Source organism: Lathyrus oleraceus, chromosome 7 (assembly GCF_024323335.1).
Source record: "Lathyrus oleraceus cultivar Zhongwan6 chromosome 7, CAAS_Psat_ZW6_1.0, whole genome shotgun sequence".
In the NCBI taxonomy this organism is placed as follows: Eukaryota; Viridiplantae; Streptophyta; class Magnoliopsida; order Fabales; family Fabaceae; genus Lathyrus; species Lathyrus oleraceus.
In genome coordinates, this window is record NC_066585.1 from 462,134,583 (window position 1) to 462,151,095 (window position 16,513).

At 36.7% G+C, this 16,513-nt stretch overlaps 1 protein-coding gene across 4 annotated transcripts; it reads left to right on the top strand.

Moving 5' to 3' along the window:
* The first annotated feature begins 8,939 nt into the window (after nt 1–8,939).
* Nucleotides 8,940–15,574, top strand: LOC127108360 (uncharacterized). Of its 4 annotated transcripts, XR_007796030.1 has the most exons (15): nt 8,940–9,327; nt 9,759–9,848; nt 10,024–10,146; nt 10,442–10,609; nt 10,716–10,802; nt 10,940–11,067; nt 11,763–11,801; nt 11,895–11,951; nt 12,178–13,038; nt 13,313–13,495; nt 13,599–13,739; nt 13,868–14,062; nt 14,151–14,735; nt 14,940–15,015; nt 15,277–15,574. XR_007796030.1 is itself a non-coding variant. In XM_051045824.1 (14 exons), the coding sequence occupies exons 1-14, from the start codon at nt 9,307–9,309 to the stop codon at nt 14,950–14,952; spliced, it is 2,691 nt and encodes an 896-aa protein (XP_050901781.1). In that variant the 5' UTR covers nt 8,940–9,306; the 3' UTR covers nt 14,953–15,050. The 4 variants fall into 4 exon arrangements, 2 of the variants coding, with proteins under 2 accessions (XP_050901781.1, XP_050901780.1); XR_007796029.1 differs by having other exon boundaries at nt 14,151–15,015; XM_051045824.1 differs by lacking the exon at nt 15,277–15,574 and having other exon boundaries at nt 14,940–15,050.
* Nucleotides 15,575–16,513: the final 939 nt, after the last annotated feature.

The following is a 16,513-nucleotide window of genomic DNA, read 5'->3' on the forward strand; positions in this document are numbered from 1 at the left end:
TCCAATAAGGAAAGGTGGAAAAGAACAGGAAAAACCTTAATTTAGATTTTGGGTTCGGGAGGTACATTATACAAAGGGAAGGTGTTAGCACCCTTTGTATCCATGGTTATCCATGGGCTCTTAATTGCTCGATCACTTATATTATTTTTGTCTAAAAAAAAGTGTTTGTGAATTGTTTAGAAAAATTGTTTTGAAAAGAGAATTTAACTTTGTAATGATTCTTGTATGAATGTATACAAAGTGGTTATCCCGTTTTAGTTTTGAAAATTGTTTAGAAAAATATAACTCGGTAATGATTCTAGTATGAATGTATACCAAGTGGTGATTTTCTAAAGGCATTTTGAAAGGTGTGAGGTGCAAAAAAAAAATGTTTTAAGTTGTGAGTCAGCAATTAAGAGTTATACCGACCCAAGGTCTTTACGGGCATTTCCTATCCTTATGAGGGTAAAACTGTCCTTATTATTGAGAAATAAGTAGTTTTATCCTTTGGATGTAAAAGGGTCATCGTAGGGTCATCGATTGGTCATTGAAGGCAACAGTTATGAGGATACCTTAGCATTCGAAGGGACTATCATCATTTAACCGTAGGCAACATTAGAGGGTCATCGAGGGACAAAGTTGTATATTCGAAGGCAACATCCGAGGGACTATAATTTATTTTATGATGATTTAACCGAAGGGTCTTTGCTAAGGGTATCCCCACGTTCGCGGGACATGATCGTAATATCGTAATCGTAAGGCAACAAAGAGAGGTCCAAGATCACTTATTCAAAGGCAAAGTTTTACAATTAATTATATAATTAGGATGAAACTCCACATTAAAATTATTAAAAATAATATATTAAAAAATTAATACATTAGAAATTAATACATTAAAAAATTAATTTAGGGTGAAACTCCACAAGGGTATCCCACAAATAAAGTGGAATACCTAGCCAATAATCTTTTCCTGGGATATGTGAACCTTTACGAAACTCAAAAAAAAAAGAAACATGTCAGAACACCAAATCAGGGTGCAATCGAAGATTACACCGGAGAAATATCACAACAATAAATAGGATAGGATGAATAATGCATGGCTATGATAAAAACATAAAAAAAAAACAGACTAGAAGAATCAGGTACTGTCTCGTTCGCCTCTGCCTCGCCTAGCGAAGACCACTGATTTTGAATTTGAAAACAGCCCCATGTTAGGAACTTTGAATTTTATGGCATTTTATCACAGGAATAACATGGTCAAACATTCAGGGTATTCAGGCATATTTAAATTCCCATACGAAAGCAAATTATATATCAACATTTAATCATGGTGCATTATATATGTAGATATGGCCAATTGAAAGTATAAACAATAGAGATACGCAAACCTGTTTGCCAATTCAAGGTTGAAGGGATTGACCACTTGTAGTATCGGAATAAGTTAGGCAGCGGGAATTGGACGGCGATGGCTTCGGTGCAGATGGGCTGCCTTCAGGGTTTCTTTACTCTGAATTCTCCGGGTAGGCAGGGTTCCTATGCCAAAGTTTCTATCCGTCCTTCTCTGTTCTCTCTCTTTCTTTTTCCTCAAGGTTTTGTTCCAAGGAAACCTCAGAGTGTTTTGCTTCTCTTCCTTCTTTCTCCAGTGAATCTCCCAGTGTAAACTCCAAGTGTAAACTCCAAGTCTAACTCCCCTACTGAAACTTCAGTATTTATAGACTAATTTCGTGGGTAATGGGCTTGGAATGAGGGAGACCCAAGTCCAAAATAATTTGTTATATTTTATTTATTTATTTATTTTAATTATTTAATTAATTAATTAATTAATTATTTAATTAATTAATTAATTAATTAATTAATTAATTAATTAATTAATTAATTAATTAATTAATTAATTAATTAATTAATTAAAAAAAAAATTTCTTTTTTTTTTTTCGTTTTTTTTTTTTTTTTTTTTTTTTTTTTTTTTTTTTTTTTTTTAGGAAAAATGATGGGTAATTTTTGGGGTATGACAATGGGATAACCTGATTGCTATACCATTTAAGAGGATTGGAACCATGAATCTTGTTATTCAAACACCACGTTTCAGAAGTGGCAGTTCTTGCGAGGAGTGAGAATATGAAGATTCAGAGGTTAGTTGAGGTAGTATGCTCTAGCAATGCATATTTACCATTGACTGGTGCTGTTTTGTATCACTAGTACTTATGGTCAGCTGGAGTCTGATTGGTGTGATTGGAGTATGTATAGGTATAACTCATAGAGTTAGTTGCCACTGGTAGGGATGGTGTATGTCAGGTTGAGACATTTATATACAATGCATGGTTATTGGTGTGGAGTTTCCATGATTGTTAAGTTGAGGGGGAGTTTTGGTTAACCTCCTCAAGTCTGGTCAGCCTAGGGTCTGGTTGGCTGTTGACCTGTGTCACATGGGTTCTGGTGGTTGTGTGACACATTTGCAAGGAAGAATTCATCTCTCTTATTCCTAAGGGTGAATTTAATCTGGGAAGACTTTCAAAATTGTCGAGGTGCTTGCAAGCAGAAGATGTTGACACAAGAAGAGTACTTTCAAAGTAGTCTTATGGTGGAAGTATCTGAAAGGATAATTGGGAAAGGATTTAAGATCAATGTCTACTTGTGCCAAGTACAAGTGTTTAATTGATTATCCTTGGAGCTCAAGATAACTGATGTTCTTAAAGATGTTGAAACATCACTTCTTCAAGACCCTGTGCAGAATCACAGGAAGGATAGTACATTGGCTTATGATCTATCTCTTTGGTGGCAGCAAAAGCATATGATCTCTGAAAAGGTTTCCTGGCAAGAAACATGTTCAGCCTTGGTATGTACAAGAAGAAGAAGACATCATAGTCTTGATGGTGGTTACTTGGATCAGTTTATTTCTGATCTAGGTAAGGAAGTGCATTAGCTTATGCACACTATGGAGTCAAGAACAAGTGGCAGCATTCTTGGCATCATGGAAACAGCCTTGCCTTAGGAAGTAAAATCCTTGGTATAGTTGAAGGGTTAGTTTCTAACTGGTCCTTCTGAAGACTCATGCATCAGAGTGTCTGATGTCTTTGGAGAAGAAGCAGTAATTCATCAAGGTGTGAGCTTGGATGACTTAACTGCAAACCTGCAGGATGGAGGTTGTTTACTCAAACTTGGTTCCACAATCAAGTCTATGAGAACTTTGAACTCTTGTTCTGTGAAGGGAGGAAGTTTCTTCAAGTGGCAGAAGAAGGAGCTGAATTCAACAGCTAGATGTCTAAACACAATGTTGTGACATTTGGTTTAACATCAGATTCTTAGTTGATGAAGTGGCACATCAACTTAAGATAGAAGGGTCTACAGAGTTGTAGATTGGGTACTTCAAAAGGATCGTTCTCATTGCAGTTCGTAGGAGTTGCTGGTTGGAGAAGATGTTACATGTTCATGTCTTAGAGACCCTAAGCTTTGTTTAACATGTAACTTGAAGTTCAAATCTCACTTGGAAGGTCAGAATATCTTTGGGAGAAGTCTGATAAACTTGGGGAGGTCAAAAAGCAGCATTTGACCTTTTCATATGAGGATTCATGAAGGAGGTAATCAACCAGTGGCATTTGGTCTATCTCAGAAGTGAATTCGAAGAATCAAGATAATCCACATATGGCAGCTGATTATTCTTGAGGAAAGTCTGAGACAAATTACTTTTGAGCAGAAAAGTAGTAAGTTGAAGACTAAAGGAGGTGTTTTCTATTCATCTCTTGGAGCTTGTGGTAGGAGTTCTGAGCTATCTATGGAAGAGTATCTCTTGTAATGGGATGAAAATGTATATGTCCCAATGTATGTCTGGGTTCTTCTTGATCAAGCTGGTGACTCAGCAATATTTGAAGACTCTCAGTTGGTGGTCCTTGTTATGTTGTGAAGGATGTCCCAGCTGATGTCAGAACATCTTGTGAAGTGGTCTTCTGTTCTGGTTAGAAGAGAGATTGACACAGAGTGTGAATGTGTTCAGCTAAGAGGGTTGAACAAAGGGTGTGCTCTTGAAGACATGAAGATGCGTCTTATGTTTTCCATTCATCAAGTGGTTTGGATTCTCTTTGAATCAGGAAGTATGTGAAGGTCCAACTTTGGGGTGTTGGATATGCTCATGTGTGACCTCCAAGTGTCAAGAGGAGAGTAGGGTGTCCATGACAGGGGGAGTTCTGTCCTTGCACTGCAAGTAATCATCAAGCTTGTGGTCTATGTGTTCTCAGATAACAAGGTTTGGAAACCTGTTAGCTAGTGGGATGATGTGGTATGTGTCAAGGCTGAGTGAGCAGAAGAATGTCTGACCGGATGTCATGACATTGCCTTGGACAATATTTTTATTTCCTTCTGAAACTTATAGTCATAAGGAAATATGGAAGCAGATGCCAGTAGGACATTCTGGCTGGTACAGGTGCTGGAGTTATAGCAGCTGTTATTTGATGAATGCACAAATTTAGGGGGAGAAGAAGTACCCTTGTGCATTGTACATTTGTGTGTCTTACTAGTTGCATCCATAACTAGTAATTCTGATTGTTGCAAAGATTTAGGGGGAGGAGAAGTACCCTTGTGCTTGTGTGTATTACTAGTAGCCATAACTAGTAATTGTATTTGCTCCTGTTGCTGATTAAACTACTATTATGTGGTTTAAACTGCTGATAGTTTGCCTTGTTAACAAAAAGGACAGAGTATTCACAAGATGTCATATGTGATGTTTTAACATAAGATATCTTATGTGCCTGCTGGAGTTCAATAAAGTGTTCATGCAGGAGTGGATCAAGATGTCAGACTCAAAGTCTTGGAATCTGATATGGCTGTACCTACAGTAAAGCAAAAGTGGGTGATTACTTGATCAAAGCTGAGAAGCAAGATCAAGTGGGTACTAACTTGGTTGAAACTGTGAAGTAAAACCAAGTCTGTAAGTCTGTCATTTTTTCTGTTTATGTTGTTGACTTTGGCAACATTTTTGACAAAAAGGGGGAGTAACAGGTGATACCCCAGACAACAGATTGGTCTGTGAAAATAGACGTTCTTGACAGATTCGAAGATTCCCCCCCTGCAGCAGCTGACGTGTGCTGCTTTGTGAAGTTTTTATTTAACTTCCATATGTGTGAGTGTGCTGCCACTCTGAGTGTATTAGCTAGGTTTATTTCCTGCTAGTTGTGTGATTCCGCTGCTATGAACTCTGTTATGGGGATCAAAGTGTTTTAGCCAAAAATTTGCCAAAGGGGGAGTTTGTAGGTGTTTAATTGGCTGCATTATATGGTAAAACACTAGCTGGATTCTAATGTCTTGACTGATGTCATGACATGGTGTGGATGTGTGACTGCAGTGTAGGTTAGAATATCTAACTGTACTCTGATGTCTTGACTGATGTCATGACACACTTGAGTAGTTACTGCAGGATTAGCTAATACAGGATTTATTGAATGTCAAACTGGAGACTGTGACATTCATCCCTGTCAGCAGCTATTGAGGAATAGAACAGTTGGTGTTCTGTTAGAGCTCAGTATTCATTTGCAGTCTGGTTATCAAGGAAGAACCAGACCTGGCATAAGGCCTACGGTGTGAACGTCAAACTGGATGTTATGACATTCATCATGGACAGCCTATACTGAATAATATACAGAGTGGTATTCTGCTACACTTCAGTATGTCTCTTAGTTTGTTCTTCAAGAGGATAACAGAACTAACTTAAGGCCAAATGTGTAAATGTCAAATTGGATGCCTTGACATTTATTATTGTAAGCTGCTACTGTAGAATGGACAGGTTGGTCCTGTACAGTTCAGCAAATTATGTACAGTCTGTTTTCAGGAAAAACAGACTTAGCATATGGTCCTTGATGTCAAGCTGAATGTTGTGACATTCATTCCTGACAGCATATGCTATATTGTAGGTTGTTTAGCTTTTCTGTTTCAGCAATTTTCTTAGGCTAAAATCCAGGAAACCAACAACCAAGCTACAATTAAGGAACCTAACAAATAGCCTATTTGTTAGCACACTAATATCTGGAAATTAGTTAGAATCCTATGTGGCATTATTTGTGGAGGTCTTGGAATATATATAGGCTCAAAATAAGGAGATATATATGGAGAGATTTTAGGATTGAAGACCTTGTTTGTAGCAGAAAGTTTCTGCTGACTTTGTAACAGCAAAGAACAAGTTGCTGCGGTTTTCTGAAGGCCCAAATCCAGTTGGGTGATTAGGTTATAAATAGCACTTTGTAACCTAGTATTTTGTAAGCCTCTTAGAATGAATTTTTAGGGGTGTGTGTAAGGTAAACCTCCCAATCTGTGGGATGGTTACCATGTGTTTCTCAGTGTTCAAAGCTGAGAGTATTTGTAACTCAAAGCCTGTAGGCAAGAGTGATTATGTTCTTGAACGAAGCTGTGAAGCTAGTTCAAGTTGTTTAGCATTACATTGTAATTGTGGTGATAGGAATGGAAACTGGAGGTTTCTATATAGGAGTTCCTAGGTATAGATTGCATTGGGTAGGGATTAAGTGATAAGTTGTAAACGGGTGAGTTTAGCTTTGAATTGATACTACTAATAGTGGATCTTCTTCCTGGCTTGGTATGCCCCCAGACGTAGGTGATGTTGCACCGAATTGGGTTAACAATTACTTGTGTTTTTACCTTTTGCATGTTATAATTTTGAATTGATACTACTAACAGATGATGTTCAAATCAATGTTGAGACATCATGCTGATAACTGTGCAGGCTCAACAGAAGCAAGTGCTATGTTTGATCTCTGCTGTGCCTGTGTACCAGATGGACAGAACTGGGTGTTCTTCCATTCTATGGTGATATAGTAGCAGATGTCGTGACATCTGTGAATGTGTGCATATCAGTACTAGGTTGTAATTTGTATAACTGTCTTGCTGTATTAGTTACAATGTTAGATAAGATGTCATTACTTGGAGTAGAACATCTAAACTCTAACTACACCAGAATTTCAAAAGTAACATATGAAGATCATGGGGACTCATATATGATGCTTAGAGAGATTGTGGATTCATCCATGGTTGTGCTTTTAGCCATGAGGGTCTTAAACCCTAGATAAGGGTTTGCTAGATCAATGAGGATCATGCCCTACCTACAAAAGAGTCAGGCAAATGCAATATACATATTTTTGGTATTTTGGTTAGTAAAAAATGATAATATACAAGTATGATACAATCACATGGTGCTTGGTGATCTCTCCCAAAACAAACCCAATGAAAGAGGGGTAAGGAGGATGCCAAGGTATGATCCCAATGCTAATGCATATGATGAAGTTGCATGAGGGATCTTAGGGTCAAAATTGGGGTCTTACAGATACAAATACAATTCAACCCAATACGTACGACATTCAGTAAAAATACAAGTAAAATGATGGATAAAGAAACCCTAACATTACTGAATAAATAAAGCGACAAACCTAAAGGACCACAATAAGACCACAATTCGTTCTTTGGAATATGCGAAAAAACTGAGACCACAAGCTTGGTTTCTAGTGGAAGGGACCACCACACCAACAAGATTTCAACTTGAAGAGACCATAAGATATGAGACCACACAGATGTAGAAGAAGACATTTGATAGGGTTTGACTTTCGAAAGAAAACATTGGAATGGATTAAAACATTTTGGATTTCTATTTATTTATTTAACATTATCAGAAAATCATCCACGTTAGCAAATAATCCATGTTGACAAATTAAACAAGTTCCACACAAGTCTCAGTTAGTGGAAACTAACGAGAGAGACTAAATTTATGGGCGGAAAAGTTTAGGAGGACCATTATTTAAAGGAAAATTTTAGAGAGACTAAAATTGAATGTTGGAATATTTAGGGACTAAAAACATATTTAATCCATCTGAATATTAATGAGCAATTTTATGATTAGATTGCAAGGAAATAATGCAAAAATGTGACAAGTGCCAAAGATTTGCTGATCAAATTCATCAACCACATGAAGCAGTATACCATGTCGTGATGACATTGACATTTAATACTTGTGGGCTAGACATTCCTGGACATTTCCCACCTACCCTAGGCTAGCTAAATTTTTTTATTGTTGTGATATGCAATTTTTTAAAAATGGGTAGAGGCAAAATCTCTATTTATCATTAATATTGAAATGACACGAAAGTTCATATGAAAGAACATTATTTTCCGACGCGGTCTCACATACTCTATCATCAAAGATAACGAGGTCCGATTCACAAGTCGAATGTCCGTTGACTTATTTAGCAACCTTGACATCAAATTGAAGTTTTACTTCGTGGAAATCATAAACAAACAAACAAGTTAAATCAGTTAACATGAGCGCCTCTAGGATTCTCATCAGGATGAAGATAGACAAATCTATATGGATTAAGCATAAAATCTTTAGGGATAATGGTTGTGGTTGGAGAATCATCATCATTACTCGATTGATTATCGAATCTTTTAAAATAGATGATGTTGGTTTAAGAGTCTGTGTTAAAAGAAGGATAATCTAATGCATAGCAAAAGCAAAAAAAGAAAGAAATATTAGATTTTTATCAACTTGATTCTTATAATGAAAGAGTTATTATAACATAAAACTAGAAAGTTACAACACAAAAACGAAAAGAAAAGCAGAAAAATACAACAACTAACTAATCAACAAACTAATAAATCACAATCCTAATTATCATGAGGTGATACATTATTACCTAATAAAGCCAATTTTCAACCGATTAAGTAAGATATTGAATCAGTAAAAAAAAGAATGAGTCGACGACACGTAACAATACGCCATAACCATCAATAAAAACTGATAAGCAGAACCGCTTCTGCTTATGTTAATTGAATATCACAAGATTAACTTTGAAATAAAAGTCTTAATCAATATCATAAAGCTTTTTCATCTCAAAAAATTCCTATGAAAATCTTCAAAATCTTACATCTACTTAAATGAAAATTGAAAAGGCTTAACATAGGGAAAAAGTGAGAGGATCATTTTTCAACAATCAATAAGGCAAAAGGAGAAAAAAACGATTCCTTGTGGGTAAAATTGTAATTGACTTAAAGCGTGGGATGATGTAGTAAATCGTGCTGTTCAATTAGGGCATGCTTCAAGTAGGCTCTGAACCCAACCAACCAAACCACAGGTTTGTTGTTTAGTGCAGTCAGTCCGAACTCGAATTCTCGGCTCCACATAGCAGCGTTCAGAATCAAAACCTATCCATTTCCAATCGCTTATTCCTCTTTATGCTCCGATTCGTGCCCTAAACTAAACCTAAGTGCTGCTCTCGAATTCGCCACCACAATCTCCGCCACAAACTATCTTCTCCGTTCGGAATCTCTCGCCGTTTGAAGATGTCGGGCGGTTTCTTTCGAGTAAGCTTATCGCAAACTGTTGAATTTGTAATTACAATTATCAATTGCTTTTTGTATTGAACCGAAGCTAGGTTTTCTCATCATTTCTCAGATCCTCGATGTTATAATCCTTACGGTGACTTTAATTTGATGAAAATAAAGTACTGTATATTATGACTATTATGAAAATATGTGTTATTTAGGGTTCAGAACTTTGAATATTTGTTGCTCAATAAACTGTTCCACCCTTGCATGTACTGTAATTGTATTGATTCTCAAGCATAAATTGAATAAGAGAGTTGTGTTGTAATTCAGTTTGTTATAGTGTGCTGTCTATAATCGATGTGTATCAATTGTACTCTATTTTGTTTTGGTCTGTTTTTGAATTTTTTATATCCATACTTGCAACAAGTCAATTAGCTTATGTTATGCAATTTTAATTTTGGATTTAGGGTACATCTGCGGATCAAGACACCCGATTTTCGAACAAGCAAGCGAAGCTGCTTAAATCGCAGAAGTTTGCACCAGAATTGGAGCATTTGGTTTGTTTCCTTGAGTAAATTGAAAAATTATTTCAGCTGTTTTAGCTAATCTGGAACCACAGGCATTATGGTGTATAAGAGCTTGATATATTTATATCTTTTTAATTAGTCTCACTGCCTCCCTCTCTGCATCTTTTTGTTTCAATGTGAGCCATGCTTGAAAAATGATTTGTAGGTGGACATGACGAAGGTGAATATGGAAGTAATGAGGCCTTGGATCACCAGAAAAGTGACCGAGCTTCTTGGGTTTGAAGATGAAGTGCTTATTAACTTCATACACGGTCTTCTGGATGCTAAGGTAATTTATTGTTTTTGAATTATTTTGGTTATATGGTAATCTTGGAATTCATGGTGCATTCAGCATTCTGTATTTGATTTGCTAGATCTAAACGTTAGTTTGTTTCTTTATTATTAAATTGGATTTGTTGAAATCTATATTCTATATTACTTTATTCTTACATCTATATGCTTTTAGGTTGATTTGTAACTGTGCCCTTTTCTCTAAATGAAATATCCTTGATTTACATCACATTTTGACAGTGCAATACTTTGATTTTTTACCTTCTTGCGACATTCTGATTGTTATGATGCAGAAAGTGAACGGGAAGGAAGTTCAAATACAAATTACTGGATTCATGGAAAAGAACACTGGCAAGTTCATGAAAGAGCTCTGGACACTTCTTCTCAGTGCACAGAAAAATGCCAGTGGTGTTCCTCAGCAGTTCTTGGATGCTAAAGAAGAAGAGCTCCTGAAAAAGAAGGTTCTTTTGAGTCTTGATTTAACCATTCATTGGGTATAACAATACCTTTTATCCTTGTGTTTATTTGGGGATGTCTGAATAAATTCGTTTCCTGTGAATGGTTTAGGCTGAAAATGATAGAATATCAACTGAAATTCAGAGGAAGAAAGATAAGGAAAGCAAAGAGATCATGGAGGAGAGGCTGAAGAAACTGGTAATACTATTTGTTCGTTGCTGGATTACATTTTTTAGGGATGAGATTTTGGTTTTAACTTCCGTTTGTGCTTTCATTGCGTTCAGCTAGCTTCTGCAATTATTTGGGTTCATGTCCTTTACCTCAAACTACTGTAGGACGGAGGATTAGATGCAAAGGAAAATGATACTGCTTCAGATCCAACTTTGAAGCTCAGGGACTCGGGGAACTATGTTCAGGATGGGAAAGAAACTGACAAGAGGAATGGTGTTAGAGTAAGGAACAGGTAAAGTAGGTCAATTCCTTAGTTTTAATCATTATGTGTCGATGCTTGTCTCCTTTGCATTTTCTATTTAGTTTCACAGTGGGGTCCAATATCAACATATATATGCTAAACTAAGTTTTCATTTTCTTAAAGTGGGTGGACTTGTGTTATGCTTTTATAAAGTTAGACATGGTGGAAATGGCTAGGCATCATTCTAGCAGTGGAACTAGAATCCTAACAGTACACGCATAACTAAAAATGTTAGTTGCAACTCACTTTGGCCATCTGGTAGGTATTATATCAACTTAACTAACAACAAATGGTTTATAGAACCTTACTAAGACCCGTATGAAATCCTTCAATTGCAGAGTGCTCCTAACTTTCTTTGACAACCATAGAATTGCCTAAGCATCAGGAAAATTACCTGAAATTTGTGAATTACCCGCATTATGAAGTCATTTGAATTCTTTGTTATTTCTTCATATTTGATGTTTTGAGTGTTGTATTAGATGTGGGAATAACCTCTGTTCATTTTTCAAGTGATACCATAAGCAGTAATTTTCAATTTTCTTTTAGCTTAATCTCTATTATTGTTTTGTTGTTGGTGTTTGGTGTTTGGGCAGAGAGTATCTTGGTGAACTTGGGCTCTGCACCTAAAACTTATTAATTGGGTTCTGGAGTACTAATTTGCTTTTACTTTCTTCTATTGTTTCTAGGTCCTCACATTCACCTGCAATTTCCACCTCGCCTTATCGGTACCACCATTTAATATCATACTATCTAACATATTTTCCATCTTTTATATTCGATTGAAATGCTATACATGTGATATTTGATATCTTTGACAGAGGCTCACCTTCAAGGGCAAACAGTAAATCATTTTCAAATTCCCGAAGTTATTCAAGGTATAACTTGAAGCCTGTTTCCTTTGGCTTGCATTTGTTCGTGTGGCTTTGGCCATAAATTAGTAATTTGATGGATATTAGATGTTCAACATGGCCAACTAATGGGCCTTTATTTTGTTCCCCCTCGCCCCTTTTAGCATTTATTAATGAGTAATATATTGCATATTCAATTTGTATTTGGAATTTTGATTTTGAATTAATGGGTTTATTTTGTTTACATGTCAAGGAGTATATCCAGATCACCGAAGGCTCGCGGACGTTCAGTTTCTTCTGAAAGGATACAGCGTTCTTCACGACGCCAATCTATTTCTCCCCGAAGGCGTTCACCCCAACGATCTCCCCACAGGAGGCTATCTTATTCAAGGAGAAGATCTAGATCTAGGTCAGACTCCAAATCTCCTTCTCCTATACGACGCGGAATGCATTCTCCAGTACGACGACGCAGATCACCCTCTCCAGTACGAAGACGCAGATCACCCTCTCCAGTACGAAGACGCAGATCACCCTCTCCAGTACGAAGACGGAGATCACCCTCTCCAGTACGAAGACGCAGATCACCACCCTCTCCAGTACGACGACGCAGATCACCTTACCCTGCGCGGCGGCGCAGATCCCCCTCTCCTGTACGACGACGCAGATCTCCCTCTCCTGTACGACAACGCAGATCACCTTCTCCTATGCGGCGGCGACGTATATCACCTTCTCCAATGCACCTACGTAGATCCCCATTGCCTATTAGACGAAGGTCACCCTTGCCTATGCAACAGAGATCTCCTAACATGCGGCGTAGGTCACCTTCACCGATGCGCCGAATGCCACTAAGCCGTGGTCAAAGGTCAAGCTCTCCAATGCATTCCCCCGAAGTGCAAAGGCTTGATAGTCGAATTCCACGGAATAGGTCTCCGTCTCCCTTGCGGTATAGATCACCTCTTTCTGGTAAGAAAAGATCTTCAAGTGCCTCCCCTAAGAGGTCTCCTCAAGATGACTGGAGTTCTCAGTCTCCTGTTCGTGAATCTCCATCTCCAGTCAAGAGAACTTTACCAAGACACCAAAGAAGTCCTGTGCAGTCTTCTATGGGAAGAGTCAGGTATAGCAACACTTGAGGGAAGGCTCAAATTAGTTTGTTTAATTTTTTTTCTTGGTGTGCATGCTTTTAATGTGGTTAAAGCTTTTAAAAAGAAATATTTCAAAATTTACTCTTACTCAATTTTGAAGTAGGCTTATAGTTTAAAGCCAGAAATTCTATAATGACTCTACTCCATATCCTGACTGGAGCTGTGAAGTTTTGCAGAATGATATTTTAAATTAGGTTTGTTTTTGCAAGGAAATTTATAAAATCTGTGGGGATACCCATGTTGCAGGGTGCAAAAAAAATTATCACCGGAAGTTTATAAACCCTCTAGCCCTTTGCAGTCTATACAGACAGATAAAAATGGCAAAGCTTCGGGCTATAGATCACAAGATTCAATGTCCACACCAGAGAAGTCTCCAATTCAATCAATATCACCACAAGCAATAAGTAAGACTAGCAGTATAAATAGAAGGTAATTTTCCATGAATTCTCATAAAAAACCTTTATCTGCTCATGGTTGCATGCCTGCAGTAGTTAGCTTACGCATATTAATTTTGACTTTTGAAAATGTTCAGTCCACATGAAATCCGTCTGAGGCAAAGAGAGAAGTTGATCAATGAAGGAAGCTTGAGTCCCCCAAAGAAGCCAACAAACCATAAACCTAGCCATGACATCCCAGAGACAAGTGAAGGAATGGAAGAAGCATATTATTCTAGGTTTGAATATGAATTAGATAACTTTCACTTACTTCTCTTAAATGCGAGAAATGTAAATCACTGTAATTGATTTGTTTATTGTGTTGCTCACTTCTTTTTCTCTTTTCTTTTTCCCATCTCTCTTGTAGAGAGCTTAGAGATCCTAAATCAAATTCATCTGAAAAGAAATCAAGACACTCCCCGGTTAGCAAGAGAATAGGTTCATCTGCAAAATTTAATGACGAGGATGAGTTTAATCTTGAAAGGGCAGCTAGTCATCTGGCCTCTGAGTATAATCAGTATGATAGCAATGAAAGGAGTAAGCAAGGCCAGGATATTAAATGGTAATATGATTAACTTACCACACTTGTTCTAACTAATATGAATGACTGTGCACTGTACATCTCTGATTATTGGAAGCTCTTTTGGCAGTGGTAAATCTTCTGGCAAGGGAGGTGAGTCTCCTGGTCAACAGAAGTCACCAATGAGCAAAGAAATTGTTTCTAGCAAGAAGCCTCATGATTCTTATGATGCAGAAATAAAACAAACTGATGACAAGGATCAATCCAACTCAAAATTTGCCAAAAGTAGTGATCAGCACCACAAACCAGAAACCACTCAAGATTTAGTTGGAAAAGTTGACCACATCAATCAGAGTGCTTCTTATGATTCTGAAGAAAGTGGTAAGCATAGAAGGGATGGAAAGGATAGAAGAAAGCATAAAAGGTCAGAGAAAAAAGCCGTCTCTTCCAATGAGAATGACAGTTATGATTCTGAATTAGAGGACAGGAAAGAGGCAAAGAGGAGGAAAAAGGAAGAGAAGAAGAAGCTGCGAAAAGAGGAGAAGCACCGAAAGCGGGAAGAGAGAAGACGGAAAAGGGAAGAGCGGCATGCTGGAAAGCTGAAAGTGAAGAGTAAAACAGACACTATTTCAGAAGATGAGGAAGCTGAACGAAAGGATGGTCATCAAAGTGATGATGAAGAAGCACCATATGATCCAAAGAAGCTTGAGATCGAGTTACGAAATAAGGCTCTTGAAACCCTCAAAGCAAAGAGGGGCATGAACAATTAAATGCCACACTTCTGCATTTTAAGTTGTTTTATGCATTCAAAACTTCTCGGAAATATATGCTTAGCTTCTTTAAACATATGGTTTTACAAATGTTAAGTTATGTTGTTTTTTGGTAAATGTTTGATGTGGTCTATCTTTAATGCTGGCAGCCGAATTGGATAAATGACGATTTCTGAGCATATCTGTTGAGTGCAACTCTATGCAGACATTCTTCTATATTTACTGGTAATACTTGTCTCCCCTTTGTTGGGAATTTTGCATTTTTATGGTGGTGCATTTGTCTATTTCCTTGTGTTGTTTTGAGGGCTATCTTCGTTTATGTTTTCTTCCTTTATGCTTTCTTTATTTGCTTTCTTTTATTTTTTCCTAAGTCTGAGGTGGTTGCTGGTATTTAGTTTCTTATTTGGAGTAGATTGGCCCGAAGGTCTTGTGATATATTATTAATCACGAGGTTGATACTAAATTAGCTTTCTGGTCAATTGTTAGATGAATTTATGTCAACTCTAGATGACCTGGTGAGCAGAACTTGTGCAGACTTATATTTTGAACTTCAAATCAGGTGAAGTTTTATGACTTACGGAATTCTCCAAGTTGGTCCACATTTTGAAGTTGATGCAGCTGTATGTATTGTACAGATGTGTTGTCATATATGTACTTTGGTTGTGTGCGAGAATAAATAAATATATTATATTTATCATTCTAGTGTGGTTATCTTATATAATTGTTGCTTTGTAGAACAAATATTTATTTATGATTTTCAAGCTTATTTGCACTTTTTTCTTTATTGTGTTATACATGATTATGCTATTGTTACACTTATATTTTTAAAGTTTGCCCTTTGCCGCTAGTGATGTTCATGGTGGGGTCGATCTGCGAGCCCGTTTATCTAAACTGAACCAACTCACTAAGTACCTGAACTCGTTTCTTTACGGTATACTTGATCCAATCCGTATAACTTTGGTTTGGGTGGATATGTTGATCCAACCTGTTGATGTGAAGTTAATGATTTTATTTTTATTATTATTTTATATAAAAAATATAAATAGTTTATAAATAGCTTATGATCACAAAGTAATCTTTTGTCCTAAGTTTTCACTCACCACCAATATTTAGTAGACCAATACCCAACCAGTAAATTTATGTAATTTTAGTATTAGTTTGGTTGTTTATTTGCTTTTGTATCATTTTTAACTTATGGATTTTATAAAAATACATGTATGATACATGGATAATTTTATTTGACATTATATATTATTCGATGATTTGACATTATATGATATGTTTAATCCAATTTATGTTTTAAAAAATTGTACAATTGCATTGAATTGTGTCACAATTTTTAGAATTAGAAAAAATATACTAGTATCATTTTTTTAAATATTTTTCATGCAAACCACCAACCAACTTGGAAATGACCGGGTTGGTTCTGGTCGGTTTTGATTGTGAAATTTTGGATTGAAAAATGAATCCAATCCATTAAAATATAAATGGGTTAGATATCTTGGTTTTGGCAAATCTGGTCTAACCTAACATGTGTTAGTTTGATACAACATTTTGTTTACGCCCACCCCTATTTGCGCCAATGTCTTCAATAGTTTGATACACCATTTTATTTCAGATAATTGGAAGTCTTCTGATTTTAAGCATATTCCCGAATCCATATGCCTGTATGATTCATTATGTTGTTGCTATTATAGATAAGATTTTGTAACCATATTCCATT